The sequence below is a fragment of the Sinohyriopsis cumingii genome, chromosome 11, assembly GCF_028554795.1.
Source record: "Sinohyriopsis cumingii isolate HCF-2022 chromosome 11, ASM2855479v2, whole genome shotgun sequence".
Taxonomy (NCBI): Eukaryota; Metazoa; Mollusca; class Bivalvia; order Unionida; family Unionidae; genus Sinohyriopsis; species Sinohyriopsis cumingii.
The window spans coordinates 31,826,198-31,847,897 of NC_142971.1; the positions used below are offsets into that span (position 1 = coordinate 31,826,198).

At 34.7% G+C, this 21,700-nt stretch overlaps 1 protein-coding gene across 1 annotated transcript in view; it reads right to left on the minus strand.

The window, feature by feature from the left end:
• The window catches only part of LOC149787859 (cortactin-binding protein 2-like), a 135,095-nt gene that overhangs the window by 79,025 nt on the left and 34,370 nt on the right, over nt 1-21,700 (minus strand). The window contains exons 4-5 of the mRNA XM_089974087.1: nt 20,255-20,362; nt 14,267-15,532 (exon numbers count right to left, since the gene is read on the minus strand). Coding sequence (XP_089830213.1) covers nt 14,267-15,532; nt 20,255-20,362 — 1,374 coding nt within the window. The remainder of the gene's footprint in view (nt 1-14,266; nt 15,533-20,254; nt 20,363-21,700) is intronic.

Consider the following 21,700-nt stretch of genomic DNA (forward strand, 5'->3'; position numbering starts at 1 on the left):
TTGTCTCATCAGCCAATCAAATCCCTTCTCCAAATTTTGGGAAAACCTTGTTTCAGAATGACAAGGAAAACAGGTTTTGTAGTTGTTTTTGTTCATGTAGACCTCATGATGCCACAGGAGAGGTTTGGTTGAACAATACTAGATAGACCTTAACTTACAACACGTTATATAATGGCAGATCAAGGTCTTTGTTGTCTAGTTATACACAAATTTGGTACTCTCTGCTTTGAAGCAATCAAGTGTATATTACCATGGGTGTATACTGCGGAAGAGAATGGATGCAGAGATGAGCATGGATATTCAACCCAGTCTAAATGAAGCATGTATATGAAATATGCTATTTATGACTGCCCTGGTCATGTCTAATTGCACTGTATACCTTAGGTAAAATTCTGTGCCAATTTCTTAAGGATTACCAGTTGCCAAATTGAAATATTTTTATATAAAGGGTCTTGAATATCCATCCCAATGCAAGGGTTATTACATAGAAAAGTATGGGGAAAAAGCATTCCAAACATAATAACTAATTCATAAAATTTGCAGTTGAAAGATCATTGAATTCTTTGATCACATACACATAGAAAAGTCTATGCTGGTGAGTTAGTTTTTTCTGCTGGACACACTGTTTCTTGTAACAGAGTATGTGGCCAATTTATGGCAGGTGGTAAATCACTATTTATTTCCCAAGACCTCATATAGCTTTTGTTCACTTTATCATCTTTTTTATAGAACTGTTATTACAATTATTAAAACTTTATAAGCTTTTTCTTTTTGATTACTTTATAAGACACTGAAGTCACAACCATGTCACTTTATTTCCAGTCTCTGGGTTTAGCCTTACAATACACTTAGGAAACAAGTGATTTTGATTTCAGTGATGTCATAATATAACAATCACATCATTTCAAGCTCTGCAGTAAATGTTGATAGTCCATTAACAAATATTCTTTAAAAAAAAACATTTTTTAAGTTTTTAATGCCTATTTTTATCACAATGCCTGGCACATACATAATACATACATATATCAATATCTTATTTTAGACCTTGTGAACATAACAAGACAACCTATATGAACTGATTAATTTAACCTGGTTGACTCATAACTATCATATTGGAAAAAAATGTCTTTAAAAGATATGCAAATATTAATTTTTGTCCCATATTTACAGAGAGAGAAAATATGAGAGCTAGATACAGAGAGAGCTAACAAACTATCTGGCTACTCTAAGCTCCCACCAGTTCATCAATCTTTAACACTTAACAGGCATTTAAAATGGTTTTCTTTTCTTCTTCAAACTATAACAGGCTAACCAAGGAGTTGTACATGTAACTTTCTGTCTAAGCAGGAAAGACAGGAAGTTCTTGCATACTCAGGTACAATCTTTAGACATATTAACATTATTCTATACTTCCTACTTATGAAAAACAGAAGTGACTTTATCCAAATAAATTTTCAGTGCCCTAAAATTACAATTTCATTCAGGTAATACAACTTAATATTAAATATTAGTATCAAGATGTGACAAAAACAAAGAACTAAATGATACAATCAAATTGCTTATAATGTATACATAAATAATATTTCAAACAGACTGATGAGTCAAGATGGCTTGGTCCTGTATGTTGAACACAAGCTCAAGGTTTTCTTGTAAACATGGTGACCTTGACCCCAATGTAAAACAAGCGTGAGTGTGTTATAGAATGGTCTGTCTTTACATCACAACAAAAATGCCAGGTAAGAACATAATTGATACAGATTTAGGAAATATATGCAAAAAAAACCCCCAAAACTTGAACCAAAATCTAAATGCAAATCTTCCATGACTGTGAGCTTAATATGAAGGTCAAAAAGCCAAGTGTGTCACAGAATGAAATGTCTTGGCTTCAAAATGACTCACTCCAAGCATGAACAGAAACCATACCAGAAAGCAAATGAAAATTTTAACCAAAACCTTATCCCCAAGTCTTCTGTTACTATAATTTTGACTCCAAAGTCAAATGGGTAGATTAATGCACTGCAGATTTTTTGTCTTTGCTTCATAACAATTCATCATAAGTGCAATCAAAGGTTTTGATAATACAAGAACTAATATGAGCTCAAGAAAACAGTGCAGCATTCAGAAATAAGATAAAATGATACGTAACCAAAATGCTTGTCATACATGTAGAACCTGCAGGCAGAAACAGAAAAGAAGGGATATTCAGAACAAAAGTCCCTCAAAAGGACTGAAGCTTTAATGTCCAAAAAGTATTTCAAGGAATCCAAAAGATCATTCCTTCTTTTAACTAACGAGTGTTAAAACCATCTCTGATATTCTTGAGTGATGACATGATTTTCGATTGGCCACTGTGGCAGCCATACTGGATGTTAGAGCGGTCACAATTTCATTTAGGACTAACTAAACACCACTTGAAGGCTTTTGGTATCAGATCAGCATCATTTTCATATTTGAACAACCAGACACCTGCAAGAAATCTTCTAGTAAAAAACCCACTTCAATATGTCTTTTCATTTTAAAGTAACAGTAACAAGGTTTTCAGGACCAAGTTTACACTAGAAGTCTTTCATGAAAAGCTCCATGTCAACAGGACTTTTCATTCAAAAGGCTAAATGGCAAGAACCAAAGTTTAAATGATAGTTGCCATGGTCACCATACTGAATGTCAAATCAACACAATTTTAAAACAAAGTAGCCATCATCAAAAGACTTTTAGTCCAAACCGCATGTAGATATGGTCATCCATTCAGGAGACGTAATGATAACAAGATTGTCAAGATATCCAGTGTGGATGAGATATTGGCACTATTTTCATTTAGAACCAACTAGACCTTGGGATGAATGTGTGTGAGAAGTTTCAGGGCAATCCTCCAAATAGCTTAAGAGTAGTGATAAAATGTTTGTACTAATGGACAGATGATGGACAACAGGCCATCCCATAAGCTCTTTTGTTTTTGACTAAGACAGCTAAAAACAGAAGTAAACCCTGAATCACAGAAGTGCTAGATGCACAGAATAATCACTTCAAAGGCATATACAGTAATGTGACTTCACAGATCTTGCAAGAATTATCAAGAAGGTGGACAAATGCTTATATTAAATTGGTATATTGTAGCACTGAATTTTGCCAATTTTTCCACCTGCTCTTCACAAATTTAATAAACATTTCTTGCCTTTATAAATGTATATTTTGTTACAACTGGTAACAAAGTGGATAATATAATGGTGTCCATAAATATAAGACAAACGACACTGAAGGCAAATTAATCTCATATTAAGGTCTTCCTTGCCTGTTTCTAAATCTCAATTGGCAAGCTCTTCTGAGAGTGAATGCAAATTTTTCCATGCATTGCTTAGGTAAGTTAAGCTTCTTCTAATGACTGTTAGCTTTTGTTGCCTAGCGCCATGAAGTGGAAGCCCACATAGGAAGACTGTGAGCCTAGAGCTACCTAATAATACAGCTCTGGTCATATGTAAAGGTAATGTAGCAATTCATTACTTCCTTATGGTTCACAATCATACATACCCAGTATTTATAAATGAAATGACAGCAGACATTTTTACTTTGATTAATCAAATTACAATTTGCAAAGTCATTTCTTGGTAGTTTAATTTTCTGGAATTGAAACTAATACTGTTTACTTGGAGGGGCAGATGCAAGACATTAACTGCTATCCTTGGTAAAGTAATGCTAGATAAATCAAATACAGGAGGCGCACCAACTCCAGGAAATAATGTGCAATGCTAGAAGTGGAACCAGTTCAACAGGGGTCAAAGCTACCTGTTGAAAACAGTGAAATGGTCACATTAACCTACACAAGTTCACCTTGAACTATGAACAAGGGTGACAACGAAGTTTGTCTTGGATAATTAGTTCATTGTAACAGTTGAGTTTGTTGTATGATTTGAAGTAGATTTTCATAAATTTTTGTTTCATGTACATAGATCATTCATATTTTTTTGATACTCAAATCTTCAACAGAAATATTTTTAATGTTTGAGGAAAAAAAATTGTTGGTCTAAAATATTAAGCTTTACATCTTTAAGAATTAAAAAATATGTGAACATTGTACAAAAACACCAGAAATAAAAATTGTTCACTAAAAGTGTGTTCTATACTTCATTTAAACAAAACAGACCCAGAATTCTTCTTGACAACAGTACACATCTGAGAGATCAAGATTCCTGCTATAAATACCTTAGGTCTCATAAAAATTAAATGATTTTGCAATAGACAGCTGCATTCTATCCCCAATGTATCCCCATTCTACCCTCTCCTTTTTCCCCAGGTATACCCCATAAGACAATTACCATCATTTACTTATCAATATATTTATTCTGCATTAATATTTTTATACAAGTACTGCTTGGCACATAAAACTGCAAACAACATAGATCCTGATCTGATATAGCACAATGTCCCTGAAGATCAGGGTCTGTGTTCTTTGTTCTATTAATTACTCCAAACTAACACAGACCCAGATCTTAGTTTCAATTTAGCTGTGTATGTTTGTGTTAATGTATATACAGTACTGTATTAAATTTTATAACAAACCAGCCACCACCTTGTACTCAGTGATTATACCTAGCAATTACACCTTGGGGTGAGTCCAGATCCAATGCTGCCCAAATACAGAACATGTATATGCACTTATTAAGTTGTGTTCATACTTCTTTGGTATGAATATAGACATCATTTCATTGGCAGAGAAAACAACACAGCATATTAAATGTTATGATTACTGATTGTTTTGGTGTTCATGAACCTTCCTTTGGATTTAAACTGAATGGATATAAAGAGTATTTCAATCCAAAATATATCTCTCTGCTGCTGAACATGTATGTATTTCTATCATAATTTCCATCAGAGTGGAAACAAATATCAAGTTTTCCCATTGTAATTTTTCTTGAATATATCTGGGTGGAATTTGAATATTCGCACATGTTCATGCAGCTATCTAATCTCTCCTTTTCATGTTTTTCTCCCAGCTCCCCCCCCCCAATCAAGCTGCACTTAAAGAATAGGAACTCAGTGACCCAAATCTTAATACATGGTCTTCATGGGATCTGGAGTATATTTTATGGGTATTCACACTAAAAGTAAATGTAGGCGCTATTTTTTGTTAATCTTAAAATGCAGCATGATCAAAAAATCCTTTTTTATTGTTGAATATAATCTAATCATAAAAAGACATTGCAACTATTAATTACCTAGTTAAATGGGGGGACTGACTTAAAGTTTCCATAAAGTGTCTGTTTCACAATGAAAATCACAAAGATATGTCGCCAATTTAATTAAATCTGGATACCTTCATCTGTAAGGCTTTGTTGACTTTGACATGACCCCAGCTCCATTTTCTTTTTAATTTATGTTTTTTTAAGATCAACTTACCATATTACAGGTTATCTTTTATAAGCACCTGAATGGCAATGAATAGAAATGTTATAAGTAATGACTTGTATCCTTGACCCTGATGACTGTGTTGTTGCTCTAAGTATTCTTCAGTGGTGGGTTCTTTATTTTTCAAACCTGATCACCGAATTTGAAAAATTTGAATAGTGTCAATTATGTCAAACAACCACTGATCAAAAAATTACATCAGATTATTATTATTATTATTATTATTATTATTATTATTATTATTATTATTATTATTATTTTGGGAGAAAACTCCAATAAAATTATTTCATCTTATAATCAAAGTTACCTATATTCTGTGTTATTATTATACTGCAGAATTTTACTACGTACAACTGAATGTTAATGCTGACTTCTGAATGAACTTAAAAAGAAACTAAATGTCCATAATGTAAATTTGGAATACATGCACAATGTTGTAATTATGTTTATACTTGACAACTGGTGAAAGCATAGCTAACACATTACATTTGTTTGTGATACAGTTATGAACTTGTTTCTACAAAAAGGATAAACTCTGGAAAGCCAGAAACAATTTGGAAGAAGCCTTTATATTGCATCTTACAAAAGAAAAACAATATTTCAAGGGATTTAAGTATGGATACTTGAAAATGGTTTAATGGCATGTCGCCACAATCCTGCCAATATATTTAGTCGATTACAAGTTAAATTTTAAAAACACAAGGTAACAAGAGGTCAAAGTGGGCCTAAGACTGCTCACCAGTTGATGCCTAAATAAATGTCAAATGCAAGAGCAGATGGCCAAGAAATATGGGCAAGTTGGATAATTTCTGTTTTCTTCCAATGCTGTTGACTGCATATGTTATAAAAACAACCATTTCAGTGTTTTTCAAATCTTTGTATCTTCTTCTATGTCTGATGGTGTGTGTGTGTGTGTGAGTGATTTGGATTTTAACGTAGCTTTAAAAAAAAATTCAGTCATATCGCTACATTGTCTGCAGTGTGACAATTAATAGTGATGTCTAGCACTGGGGCATCGTGCCACAGACATATAGCATGATGTCCCACCCAGTCACATTATCCTGACACCAGGCTGACCAGTCCTAGCACTAACCTTTTAATGCTGAGCACCAAGTGAGGCAGCTGTTAGTACCATTTTTTAATAAATCCTTGGTTGTTGTTGTTGTTGTTGTTGTAGGGTTTAATGCCATTTTTCAGCACATGATAGGCTATACATGGCGGCCAGTATTAATGGTGGAGGAAGAACCCGGGAAAACCCCGGAGAGAACCACCGACCCACGAGAAGCTACTGGCAAGCTTTCTTACATACCCACATTGGCTGAATCCGAGACTCGAACCCATGCAGATAGAGGTGAGATGGCTGTGATCCTTAACGGACAGCGCTTTAGACCACTCGGCCACTCGGGGCCCCAATAAATCCTTGGTATGACTTGGCTGGAGATCAAACCCACAACCTCCCGCATCCGAGGCATATGCTCTAACCATTAGGCCACCGGAGCAGTCTCCATAATATTGAAAGGTTTACATAATGGAATACTTTATGTAAAAGTTGGCCAAACTCTTTTCAATGATTGTTTTTTTTTATAATGGTTAACTTGTGTGTGTTTTTTTCTATTCTAGTTATGGTTGCCATAAGATGGCAAATTGGTATAATATTCACTAAATATGAAAGGCTACAAGGCAGTATACTTTGTTTAAAATTTAAATAAAATCTGAAGGCATTTTTTTAGGAAGACATTATTAAAGGCTTTTAATTTTTAGTACCAGGTAACAGCAGCCATATTTGATGGCAGTCTGGAATAATTTTGGTAAATATTAAAAGCCTTTCATACCAGAATGTTTTCTGTCAAATTTTGGTCAAACTCCGTTGGGACGTGTTTGAAAAGAAGTCATTTAAAGGATTTTCTATATTTAATAATGGCAGCTGTACTCTTCTAAATGATTGTATAGAAGGCTGAAAATGTAATCGTTCTGAGTTCAATTCAATTTTAAACTGAACACCAAGTTTGGTTTGATTGAAAATATTTCCCATAAAGTTATCTTGTGAAAATCAAACTTATGACGGACACAATTGCCATAGTACACCACCAACAGGGGGTCCCCGAGTGGCCATGTGGTCTAAAGCGCTTACCGTTATGGATCACTGCCATCTCACCTCTGTCTGTGTGGGTTTGAGTTTCAGGCTTGGCCAATGTGGGTATGTGAGAAAGCTTGCCAGTAGCTTCTTGTGGGTCAGTGGTTCTTTCCAGGTTTTCCCCGGGTTCTTCCTCCACCATTTATACTGGCCACCATGTATAGCCTATCTTGTGCTGAAAAAATGGCATCAAATCTTATAACAACAACAACACCACCACCATCAACAGCAACTGGACATTCAATTTCAACCCAAAAAATCAATGGGCTTCTTCCTTATTCCAAAAACAAGCTATGCACAAAGTTTACTTCATGTCTATGGAGTATAATAAAATTTATTATGAGGACAACCTGGATAAAAGAACAGGCCACTGACTTGCAATATTTTTTGTTGTGACCTTGAATACATGAGAAACTGTCAAGATAAGCAAGTAGCTCAAGTTTCATTAAAATATCTCCATTGGTTCAGAAATGAAACTTACATCAACTGAGGTCACTAGTTTATATCCCTCCTTGCTGTGAGCTTGACCTTGAGCTGGGAGCATGGTTGTGTTATACTACCATATCATGATATATAACTATGTCAAGCCTCATTAACACATTTTGTGGTTCAAAAGTAATGTTTTGGTCAAGGATACAACTTGGTTCAATGTTCTTAGTCATGACATAACTAAATCTCATTAAAAGATCTATTGTGGTCCAAAGTTATACTGTTGACAAAATTACCAGTCACAGAAATAAGTTGTCCTTGCTGTAACTTTGAACTTTAGGCAATATTGTGGCTATGGTGTATGCCTACCAGTCACAGACGTTGGAGGCAGTAAGTGTGGCTATGGTATGTACCGTACCATTTAATAACTGGGTGAAGTTTACCACACATCTCTCCAACTGTTACAACGTTATGGGCTGGGCAAGCAAATGGTATGGACACACAATGTCATAACTTGTACACCTCAAGAAGTGTGTATAAAAGCTTCTGTCAAGGCCTAAAAATCTAAGGATGGCTTTATGAAAGCAGCACATTTGCATACTTTACACTGACAAATTGACTAACAATTAATCAAGAAATTTTTAAAGCATTCTTATTATGCAAAATAATTTTATTTTAAGCATTTTAAAGCATACTGTCATTGTTCCCACATTATGCACAGTGCAAGCACAATGCATCTTTTACAATGGTATATTTGATCAATATGAACAATTATAATGGCACAAGATCAAGATGCTTGTGCGCATATGAAATAATACCAACTGATCATTGTATGAACATTGAACATATAACTGAATGCACATGGAATTAATCTTAATCACTAATAATCTGGCTCTTTGGAAAGGCATCATTAATGTCTTGATGATTAAGACTCAGTCTGGAAAAGTAATCTTGTGTACAGCAGTTCACAAACTCCAACGAATTTTGAAAAATGCATTTTAATGTGAATCCATAAAGTAAAATACCCTTATCTACTGTTATAAATCATCTTGATTTGGATAAAAAAATATGCCATCCAGATTTAACCTTAATTCAAAAAGTGTTTTTTATGCAATCTTGCTCAAAATCTGGACAGGACCAAGTCAAAATACTGTTGCTGCAAGGGGAATAACTTGAGCAATCAAACATAAACACTGTTCTGTTACAAGTACTTTCCACATAAATGATACTGAAAAGAAATTTTCACTGCTGATTCTTTATACAGTAACAGGTACCGAAAACCATGCATAAACACACTTCAAGTGAGACAGAAGACAGATTCAATGAGCAGAACAAACAGTGAGAAGGTAACCAGACAAAATCAAAAGCAAGAAGAGGAAATGAAACAAAAATGAAGGGAGTGTTGGCAATATAAAATGGGAATCAGATACAAGCCTGAGACCAATATGTTATTAATACAGGTGTTTTATTGAGGAACACAATTTTTGGTAGTGTCTATAAAACAACATGTATATTGCAGCTTGGCCCAATTTTGTATGGCACCTGGTAGATCAATAAATGGTATGCAATTAAAGTCACATTTACATTTATCAAATGATCCATTCTTATAAAGAAATGATAAATATGAACAGTAACTTTGGAAAATCTTTATATAAGGTATATTGAAATTAAAAAAATCTGTGTGTAAATAGTCAATTTACCTGAAACAATTATGAATATGACACAAGTTTAATTCTTTGTGGCAAAGTATCTTTTTATTGGACTCTGTGAAAGAGGAATTATTAAATACATGTGTTGCCAATAGAGGCAATGGTATAAAATACTGTGTCTGTACAGAACACAATTTAATTCACAACACAAATTGACAAATCAAAAGATTTACAGATCTGCTTGATGAAAGAGATTCTCTGACTTAAATAATATTCATAACCATGAAAACTGTGTATATAGTTTTGCAACCTGTTTAAAATCCATCATGAAACCAAATTTTTGAAAGTCTAGTGGAGAGCAAGTATGAAAGTGGTTTCAGGGTTACATACATAAATAATAAAGATTACAATGAAGAGTATATTATACACCTGCCCATGTTTGAAGACACAAGTAGGGTGTGGTCAACTGGAAAATAATAGCTAATGGATTTCAATGATCTGAACCTGTGATCAGTCCGTGAAGAAACCATTATTATCTTATCAGACTTGCCACAACTTTAAAAATATGGCCTTTGGACCTAGAAATCTAAATGTTTCTTTATTATCCTAAGTGCCAACCACAATATTTGGTCAAGGAATTTATTCTACAACAAAATGTATTTTCTTTCGAGTCAAAATGACCATGGCCTTTCACTTTTTAATCAGAATATCAACAGGTATCGTTCATACCTTAAATGCAAGCCCTCTGCAAGCTTTGGTCAAAGTACATAGTCTCAGACTAAAGTGATTATGTGAAAACCATCTTTTTTATTTTAGTCAGTGACCTTGACCTTTGGCCTTTCAGGAGAGAAAGTATCAAGTTTCATTGTTACTGAAAGTGTAAGCCATGTACAAACATTGGTAAAGGTATACCGTCAAAAACAAATTTTCATTTTCACCTTAACATGGTACACAAAAATCAATAGGCTTCTTCCTTACAAGTGCAAGCATATCACAAGTTTGGTCCAGGTCTGTGATAAAGAAACTAAAGTTACTGCATGGAAACCGTTTTCATCTTTTCTGTCAGTGACCTTGACATCTGATCACCAAATCAATGTGCTTTTTTTCATTACCCCAAATGCATGTCATCTACAACATCTGGTCCAGGTCTGTGATATACAACCGATGTTATTGTGTGCATGCCATTTTTATTCTTCCTGTCATAGTGAACATGAACTTGGACTATTTAATCCCAAACTTGATAGGTTTGCTTCCTTATGCAAGTGCACACCATCTACAATAACTGGTAAAAGTAAACTATATAGAATTAAAGTTAATGTGCTAGACTGATGTCATAAAATTACAATTTTATAAAATTTGACTGGCATGATATAGAAAGGTATAAATGGGGTTATTTGTCTTCTTTTTACATTAGAAAAGGTTATTAGTTTCTGGGGTTATTTTTCTCTATTTTACATTTAAAATGGTTGTTATTTTCTGGGGTTATTTTTCTACATTTTACATGATAACAGTGTTGTCTTAAGAGACTCTCAGAATTTGTTTCTCTTTTTATCATTTATCATTTGTTCAGTTGTTGCAATTTTCTAAAACTGTGCTACTACAAGTCAATCTTAAAAAAACCTTTTCAAGTTTTTTTTTATATGGCGGCAATTAAATAACTTCAATAGATCCCTAATTGACTAGAATTGGTCTCTTAAACTGGCCTACTTGTTATTACAAAAGGCATGATATACATTTTCCCTACACTTGGTATTCAATGCAGGCTATACAGAAAAATTTTCATAATGATTGGTCTATCCTAAAATGAACACTAAGAATGAATGTATGACCAAGGTATGACACTTAAGAACCTTCACAGATCCTGATTAAATAGACAACAGACAGACCCTCTTTAGACACTGAAAAAAATGTTATGTTATAGTTCTGGAAACTTCTAAAAGGTACTACTATTCAGTGTCTTATCATGAAAATAAAACAAAAAATGACCTCACTGCAAAGCTCAAGGTCAATAGTACTGATGATAAGAAGAAGAAAAAATTACTAAGTCAGAATAGATTCAGTTTTAGAAATGAATATAAAATGAGATGATTGTGAACTTTTTGCTTCATATAATAAGACTAATTTATACATCTGCAATCATTTGTCAATTACACAAGTCTATAAAATCTAGACTTACAAATTAATGATAGTACAAAAGTCATTCAAAAACATTCTATATCATTATACACAACCTAGTGGCAAACTGTGAAAGCCTGGTTTGCTCCTCCTGTACATATTTCCATTTCCTACCTTTTATATCTAAAAGAAAATTCCTTTATATGGATGAAAAATTTTCCACAGGTGATGAAAGAATAATTGTCTGTTGTCAATTTGTTCTTCAACACAAGGTTACAAAGCTGTACTGAAGGAACAAGAATCACTTGGTGACCGCAGCTGGGTGAGAAAAAAAAATAGTCAAATCTGTTAACAGTGGCCGCTCATGGGAAAAGGCAAAATCTGCTGTTGCACACAGATGATTGCTGTAAACAGGTTCACCTTTTAAAACTGATTTTTGAACAAATACCATGTATTAAATATTGTTGTCATTATTATTACTTTCTCAAGATTGTTTGATGTGCACTGTACAACAAAATCATAATTACTAGTATATACTGTTTTTTCCCATATTTATGTTTAATGCAAGATTACTCACTTAATCCTTCCTATAAAAAAACCATCGCCAGCTTCAAAATTTACACAAATCCTAGTTTGTTCACACAATAAAACCAATATCTGGGTCAGTTGCTAAACATGCGAAGATCAAAAGAGACAGTCGGTTTATGTAATAAGCAAGTGATGAAAAGAAAAATCAAAAGAAGTCATATATGGCTATTCAATGTGACCCATGCACCAAAACTTCACCTGCCTTCACAGACACACTTTTAATAAAGAATCACCTCCGACTCCAATGAAAAGGGATGTAACTGATCTCTCTTCTAAGAGACTAACATTTTTTCTTCAGAGACAGCTTTAATTCACAGGCAAATAGATGAAGATATGTAACTATACCTGTCACATTAGCACAAAAGGGGACTCCATTTCTCCTCTGATAATACAGCTCTAGTTCCCGCCATCCAGCCAATGAATTGTTTTAACCCTCTATCCTAATGATAAAAACTGCCTCGCTTTAGAATCTGACAGATTGATACCTTCAAGTTGCACTGTCAACATGACTGGGGTTACAAATATAAGTGAGATAAGAAACGTTTGCACGTTGATTTACATAATAATCCTTTATCTAAATAATGTCACCTTCATGAAGCAAAAATTCAGTTTACATAGACAAAATGGCCAATGTAGATGTGCTCAACCATTGCTTGGTTAGGAAACACCAAACACCTAGCCGCTGAACGTGAAAGGCAGATGACCATTACAGAATGGACACTGATATATACAATTTGATTGGGGGGAGCAGAATAGCCATTGTGAACAGGTGACTGATGAAGAAAGATGACTGTTAAGGCAGGTTTGTTTTCCAAAATAAATGGTTAAACATGCTACTGCAACTGTTCTTAAGTAGGTTTTTATACAGTTCAAACTGACAAGTTGACAGTCGTTGATATTATTACTGAGGACCATATGTTATAATAATCATTTAAATATGAGAGCAAATGATCTTTGCAAGATGATAATGGGATGGAAATGTTTTTATGTCCACATGGGCCAAAAATATAAACTAATGTAAATGGACTACTATCCCTATGAAAATGGGATCCAATAAAATATATTTCAGACTTTTGTAAAATCTGCAAAATCAGTAATTTAATCCTGAAATTTTTATTCCCTATTGATATAATTTTCCCCCAAAATGATAGAGCTTTGGTCCCATTCCTATTTACCCAAGAAAAATCGGTGAGTGTGTGAATTCAAACAGTTGTTCAAACAGAAAAAGTTCTGCAGTAACCATTCTTGATGATATCAAGAAATAACGAATATCATAAAATGTTGGATACCAATTTCATTCTCTTTAAACTGAGTGTACAATTGTTTGAAAGCAAAAGTTTGTAAAATAGCATTTGAGATTTTTTAAATGACCATGACAAACGATGTTAACAATTTCAGAAAAGGTATAGCTTCAATTTAGTGTCTTTTTTGGGGGTCAGAATTAACATAGGGTATTTCAGACAAGTCAGAATGATTACTTGTTAGGTTGCGATATTCCTAATTCAAAGTGTTTTTTTAAATTATTCCATTTCATCTTGTGTTTAGAAAATCCTCAGGACTGATATGACTAAAGATAAAGTCGAGCTGCCAATGCTCTAAACTGAAATTTTGAATGCCTCAATCTGGCATCACGTTGAAGTTGCAATAAGAAACAATACATATACATTTCATACAAGCAGTAAGTCCAGGGCTAAAAATGTTTCCAACGTATGAAACACCTTGTGAAAATTTCAACAATATGTATCTATTACATGGTAAAAAGTCAATGTAAGTCATATATTTATGTGATCATGGAAGTATCAAGTGTCTTTTCCTTCAAATTTCCTAAGGCTGAAATGATGAGTCAGTAAATGCTAAAGGTTTTGTAAAAGGAACATGATAAGGTGTACGAATATATATATATATATATATATATATGTTGTCACTCCCTTCATTTTGCATTGACACAAACCTGAGTTGGTTTCCGAATCGGAGAACCATCTTGCTTTGGTGTCCGACTCCCAGCTGCTGACCCTGCACTTGTAGCGTGTACAACATTTATTGGTATTTGCACAGCTTTCGACCCTGGCTGTGAAGTGGGTGATCCAACTTCGAAACTTCCACCACCACCACCACGATCCTTCATAATAGTGGCCACAGCCTTAGGTGGAGTTGCAGGTTTTGAAAGAGAAGTTGGTGACGAAGCTAAAACAGGTTTGTTAGGTGGCAAGGGGGGAGGTACTCCTCTCCCTACCGTAACAACTTTTCGTGGGGAGGATTGCACATTTGTGGATACTGTTTGCCCACCACCACCACCACTTCCAACATGCACTGATATCCTGCCACCAGAAGTTACAACTGAAGCCATACTCCCAGAAGAAACACTAACCTTTGGGCTCTGATACATTTCATTCACATTTTTTTCTGAGGACACTGCCCCAACTGGGGCTACCCGTGTTTCTAATTTGCCATGACTATCACTTGCCCCTTGCGGTGTTATTACTGTTCTGTCAAGTGAAGCTTGTGGACTCCCATGTCGTACAGATCTCCAGGCACTTCCCTCTACAGGAGACAAGCTCTGCCTAGGAGATAAATTGGTCTCCCTCTCAGCTGGTTCAGTCATTATTCTGATGTTATTTTCTGAAACCACTGGCTTAGTAGATTTGACTGTAGATTTTACCAATCCAGGATTTCCTGGCACACTGATGTGTAAGGGACTAGACATTAACTGATTTCCAGTTTTTTCTGATGAAGTTTTACTGGGCAAGCCAGAAGTCTGAACATCCATGCTCTGGAACACATCTCGTGACCCAGATCTTTCCATTAATTGTTTTTTTATAGAGTCTAATTGTGCTCTAAGAGATTCAATTTGTACTTGTAACTCACCATTACGATTTTCCTCCTGAGCCAGTTTCTTTCTAAACTGCTCACGTTCCATGTCAAATTCACTCAACTGTTTCTCCATTGCAGCCTCCATCTGCAGGGACTTTTTGCTCTCCTGCATGAGGCCATCAGCCATGTTCATTGTCTTATTTTTCTCATCTTTTAACAACTGATCCATCTGAGAATGCTTCTTACGTTCCAACAACATTTTTTCAATCAGATTTTTGCGCTCTTTAATCAACAGGAGAGCAACCTGTTTGTGTTTTGCTGAGTTGGCACGCTCCTCCTCAAGACTAGCCAGAGTTTTCTTCAGGTCCTTCTCCATCTTTTTGGTTTGGCTCTTCTCAAACTCAATCTGCAAAAGAAAGTTATGCAGTCATAGAAACTGTATGTACTCTATCAAAACAATGTGAATTCAATATTTTTTGTGGGTCACCAATTTTTGGAGTAATCTTTATTGCTACAAACCCTGAATGTAATAAGCAAATAAACACCCTTGTTTAAAAGATGTAAGAACCAACAAATTTTAATTTAATTGCAAAACCACAATAATTAATACCCAAGAAAAGAAATTAATTCACAGTACAAAGCATGCTATGATCTTCGATGTCAAACACACCCAGAGTTTTGATAATAAGGGCATTTATTTAACATGGAAAGATGTGCATTATACTAGTACCCTGAGTTCTGACAATAAGGGCATTTATTTAACATGGAAAGATGTGCATTATACTAGTACCCAGAGTTCTGACAATAAGGGCATTTATTTAGCATGGAAAGATGTGCATTATACTAGTACCCAGAGTTCTGACAATAAGGGCATTTATTTAGCATGGAAAGATGTGCATTATACTAGTACCCAGAGTTCTGACAATAAGGGCATTTATTTAGCATGGAAAGATGTGCATTATACTAGTACCCAGAGTTCTGACAATAAGGGCATTTATTTAGCATGGAAAGATGTGCATTATACTAGTACCCAGAGTTCTGACAATAAGGGCATTTATTTAGCATGGAAAGATGTGCATTATACTAGTACCCTGAGTTCTGACAATAAGGGCATTTATTTAACATGGAAAGATATTCATTATACTAGTACCCTGAGTTCTGACAATAAGGGCATTTATTTAACATGGAAAGATGTGCATTATATTAGTACCCAGAGTTCTGACAATAAGGGCATTTATTTAACATGGAAAGATATTCATTATACTAGTACCCAGAGTTCTGACAATAAGGGCATTTATTTAGCATGGAAAGATGTGCATTATACTAGTACCCAGAGTTCTGACAATAAGGGCATTTATTTAGCATGGAAAGATGTGCATTATACTAGTACCCTGAGTTCTGACAATAAGGGCATTTATTTAACATGGAAAGATATTCATTATACTAGTACCCTGAGTTCTGACAATAAGGGCATTTATTTAACATGGAAAGATGTGCATTATATTAGTACCCAGAGTTCTGACAATAAGGGCATTTATTTAACATGGAAAGACGTGCATTATATTAGTACCCAGAGTTCTGACAATAAGGGCATTTATTTAACATGGAAAGATATTCATTATACTAGTACCCAGAGTTCTGACAATAAGGGCATTTATTTAACATGGAAAGATGTGCATCATATTAGTACCCAGAGTTCTGACAATAAGGGCATTTATTTAACATGGAAAGATGTGCATTATACTAGTACCCAGAGTTCTGACAATAAGGGCATTTATTTAGCATGGAAAGATATGCATTATACTAGTACCCTGAGTTCTGACAATAAGGGCATTTATTTAACATGGAAAGATGTGCATTATACTAGTACCCAGAGTTCTGACAATAAAGGCATTTATTTAACATGGAAAGATATTCATTATACTAGTACCCAGAGTTCTGACAATAAGGGCATTTATTTAACATGGAAAGATGTGCATTATATTAGTACCCAGAGTTCTGACAATAAGGGCATTTATTTAGCATGGAAAGATGTGCATTATACTAGTACCCAGAGTTCTGACAATAAGGGCATTTATTTAGCATGGAAAGATGTGCATTATACTAGTACCCAGAGTTCTGACAATAAGGGCATTTATTTAACATGGAAAGATGTGCATTATACTAGTACACAGAGTTCTGACAATAAAGGCATTTATTTAACATGGAAAGATATTCATTATACTAGTACCCAGAGTTCTGACAATAAGGGCATTTATTTAACATGGAAAGATGTGCATTATATTAGTACCCAGAGTTCTGACAATAAGGGCATTTATTTAACATGGAAAGACGTGCATTATATTAGTACCCAGAGTTCTGACAATAAGGGCATTTATTTAACATGGAAAGATATTCATTATACTAGTACCCAGAGTTCTGACAATAAGGGCATTTATTTAACATGGAAAGATGTGCATTATACTAGTACCCCGAGTTCTGACAATAAGGGCATTTATTTAGCATGGAAAGATGTGCATTATACTAGTACCCTGAGTTCTGACAATAAGGGCATTTATTTAACATGGAAAGATGTGCATTATACTAGTACCCGGAGTTCTGACAATAAAGGCATTTATTTAACATGGAAAGATATTCATTATACTAGTACCCAGAGTTCTGATAATAGGGGCATTTATTTAACATGGAAAGATGTGCATTATATTAGTACCCCGAGTTCTGACAATAAGGGCATTTAACATGGAAAGACATGCATTATATTAGTACCCAGAGTTCTGACAATAAGGGCATTTATTTAACATGGAAAGATGTGCATTATATTAGTACCCCGAGTTCTGACAATAAGGGCATTTATTTAACATGGAAAGATGTGCATTATATTAGTACCGAGAGTTCATACATGCATTTCATCAGGAAGATCAAGCAGCTTCCAAGGACTTTTCAACAATGAAAATTTCATTCTTATACAACAACTCTGAAACACTTGTTTATGAATAAGGACATGATGAAAATAGTGCAAGTACAGGAAGAGCTTGGGCCCTGAGTAGTCTAAGGCATTCACCTTTACAGATCACTGACATTACACCTCTGTCCACATGGGTCCAACCAATGTGGGTTTGTGAGAAAGCTTGCCAGCAGTTTCCCATTGGTCAGTGGTTCTACCCATGTACTTCTAGCACCAAATATACTAGCTGCCATGTATAGCCTATCAATGCTGAAAAATGGTTTTAAAATCATAATATCAACAGCAGCAGCTAGAGGGGGCTTTTGTAAATGTATAATCATCTCATCTTCATCAGTTTTGGAATTAGCACTTTTATTTGCTTGAATTTCCGACTCCTTAAGAATTGTTTCGCTTAAACCAAATATATATAATCATTCCTAAGGTCAAAGTTTTGTTCTTTTTGTGCTTTCAACTCTTGTCGTGAGATTTCAAGCACTTTCACCTATAGACCCCTTCAAAAAACACAATAGCTCTTTATTGATTGGCTGACCCCTTACTCATATATAGTGCTTGATGTCTCAGCTTCATAATGATTCATGCCAAACATAACGAAAAACTATCAAGGTGTGTAGAAGAAAAAAATATATATATATAAATGATGAACTTTAACAATCTTTGGTCACAGCAATCTGTCACCAGTGCCATTAACACCTATTGCTCAAAGGTGAATGCTATGTTTTGCTTCCCACTAACATGGACTCATTAAAAATATTTAGAGTAATTAACTGAATGGCAAAAGACATGTCTGGACCACAAGTCCAGTATGTAGAGATACCATAAACAGTTCCACAAATGTGCTCCACAAAACAAAAATGTGAATACTCAAACGTTGGATTTACAGAAATAAAGATAAAAACTAACAGAAATGCAGAAGAATTATACATAGTAAAAAGCACATCTGTACCACTTGTTCAATTTGAGTACCATGTGAAGAGTTTGTGTGAGTTTGTGTGTGTGAGATATGGATTTTTAACGTAGCTTTAAAAAAAATCACTCATATCGCTACGATGTCTGCAGTGTGGCAGTTTATAGTGATGTCTAGCACTGGGGCATCATGTCGCATACATGTAGCATGATGTCTCACCCAGTCACATTATCCTGACACCATGCCGATCAGTCCTAACACTAACCTTGAAATGCTGAGCGCCAAGCGAGGAACCTGTCAGTACCATTTTTGTAAGTCTTTGGTATGACTCAGCTGGGGATCAAACCATGACCACATGCATCCGAGGCAGAAGCTCTAACCACTAGGCCACTGGAGCAGTGTTTAGAGTTTGAAAGGTTTTATCCAGAAATAAAATACTTAGGACAGTCAGTCCTTAACTGACGGGATTGACCCATTAACCATGATGATACACTATAAATGGAAGTGAACCATGAAGGTATATTGCACATTCAAAAAGGATGCCATTAAACAACACTGAGAAAAAAAATGAAACTAAAAATTTTAACACTGAAGTTAATCTAAGGTGTAGATGAATCAATGGTCAGACATACACTTAAATGTCAGGCTGATCACATGTCAATATTCCCCCTAAGCACGTTTGACAAAGTAATTTTTTTTACAGGCATTGTCCATACTTCTTGCATAGCCTGAATCTTCTGTATGTTTAGAAGCACAGTGCACAGATATAGTCTTCCAGACCTATCTCCATACTCACAATGATACTATGTCTATTACCTAATCAAGATCCTTGCCACACACCATTCGATGGAAAGGCCAAGAGGAATCTCATACCAAGCAAATCAAGTCCAAACTGACAACACTACATCTCAGAAAATAAAGTGTTTTGATGGATTTTTCTAACTATTATTATTAAATATTAATGTTCTTAGAAATTTCTTAAGTACCGATGAAACTTTATTTAAATGGACTTCAAATCCATGTCAAAAAATATGATTCTACTTGTGCATGTACATGTTTGTGTGGCTGTGTGATCATATTTGTAAACATGCATGCCTAAATAATTTTGTGCAATCCCCTGAATTTACATTAGTCTCAAAAATGGCCATGACGGCTACAATAAAACTGGAATTATGCCAATCAGCAGAAAATTCTCATCGTTGTTTATTATATGTCTTCTGAAATAAGCTCTCATAAAATATCCTTGACTATGACTGTACCTCTTGTCGTAAACGTTCTCGTTCCTTCTCCAACATATATGTGACATCATCCCCCTGTGCTGTGTCCTGTGCATGCTTTCGCTTCTCCTCCTCCAGTTCAGCACATACCTAGAACAGAGTTGTCAAATGATGTCCATGGTATAAAGCAGTTTAATCAAAGTTTGCCTTTTAAAGAACATATTAAATTGAAACTAATACACCAGACACTTGTCAATACCAATAAACCCTAACAGATATGGATAATGGGATGGAGGCTCCACTAAGGTATATCCCAGGATACTATAGGTTGGAATTCCCCTGTGGGACACTGCCATCTGGTGAGTATGGATGTCAATGTGGCTTCCAAAACTTCTGCCCTTATGCCCAAATGAACCAAGTCAGAAATTCCTATTAATATGTACCAAATGGTAAAACTTGCTTTCCTCCCAATTTTCAAGGTGTTAAAAAACAATTATAAATAGCTGTTAACATGTTGCAGGCCTGTCAGTATTATACATATATCATAAAGGCCATATGAAAAGTTTGACTACTTAAGCGTAACTAAGCTAATGTCAGATTTTCAAGCTGTTGACAAGTTAATTGTCCACTGCAAAGTTTTAACAATAAACTGCTTTAACATCTGAACCTAAGTTGAAAGTGGCAAGTACACATTTTAAATATCTTACTGGGTACATCAGTTTACACAATCATGGATTAATCTAGTTTGAGTGACTTTATCAATATAAATTTTCCCAAAGCAAAATAAGTGGGTAATGAATGAATATTTAGTCAATGCAAATTCTAAATACAATCTCTTATACATTTTAGGAGCAGATATTTTCAAAGCAAATGGTTAGAATACTTTAGCTGAAAACTGATAATGACTCAAATAAGGTATTTTGAAACGTTTGCCTCAAAAATATTAAATGCTTTTGCTAAAGATGGCACAAATTTTTTATTTTCAAGTTTTCTTGTATTAGCATCATGGCAAGAAAACATAGTAAATCCATATTATAGCCTGGCATAATACTTCTAGAACCTGGTGAAATTGTTAAATTTCAGAAGCCAAGCCACAATCGTATTATATTCGAATTCATACTCGAACTCTTCCCCAAAATAATAATAAATGTTTTACACACTATTTCTCTACTTTTAAAAAGTATTTTTCCGGGTACGAGAAAAATACACGTACATGTATTTAAAATTTCAGGAACCACACCACAGTCATATTATATATTGTATTCATACACGATCTCTTCCCCAAAATGATATATAAAAAAATTTTTGCGCAAAGTGCAGAGAACGAATTGCGTTTGTAAAATTGCATTACCATAATGGTAAAATATTTTTAGAAAAAAATAGGAAATTAATAACGAGTTCATAAGTAAACCCGATACACATGTAAAACCCGAGAAATAAGTGCAGTAGGCCTGCAATGGTCACGAGTCACATTTATAAAAAAAAGTT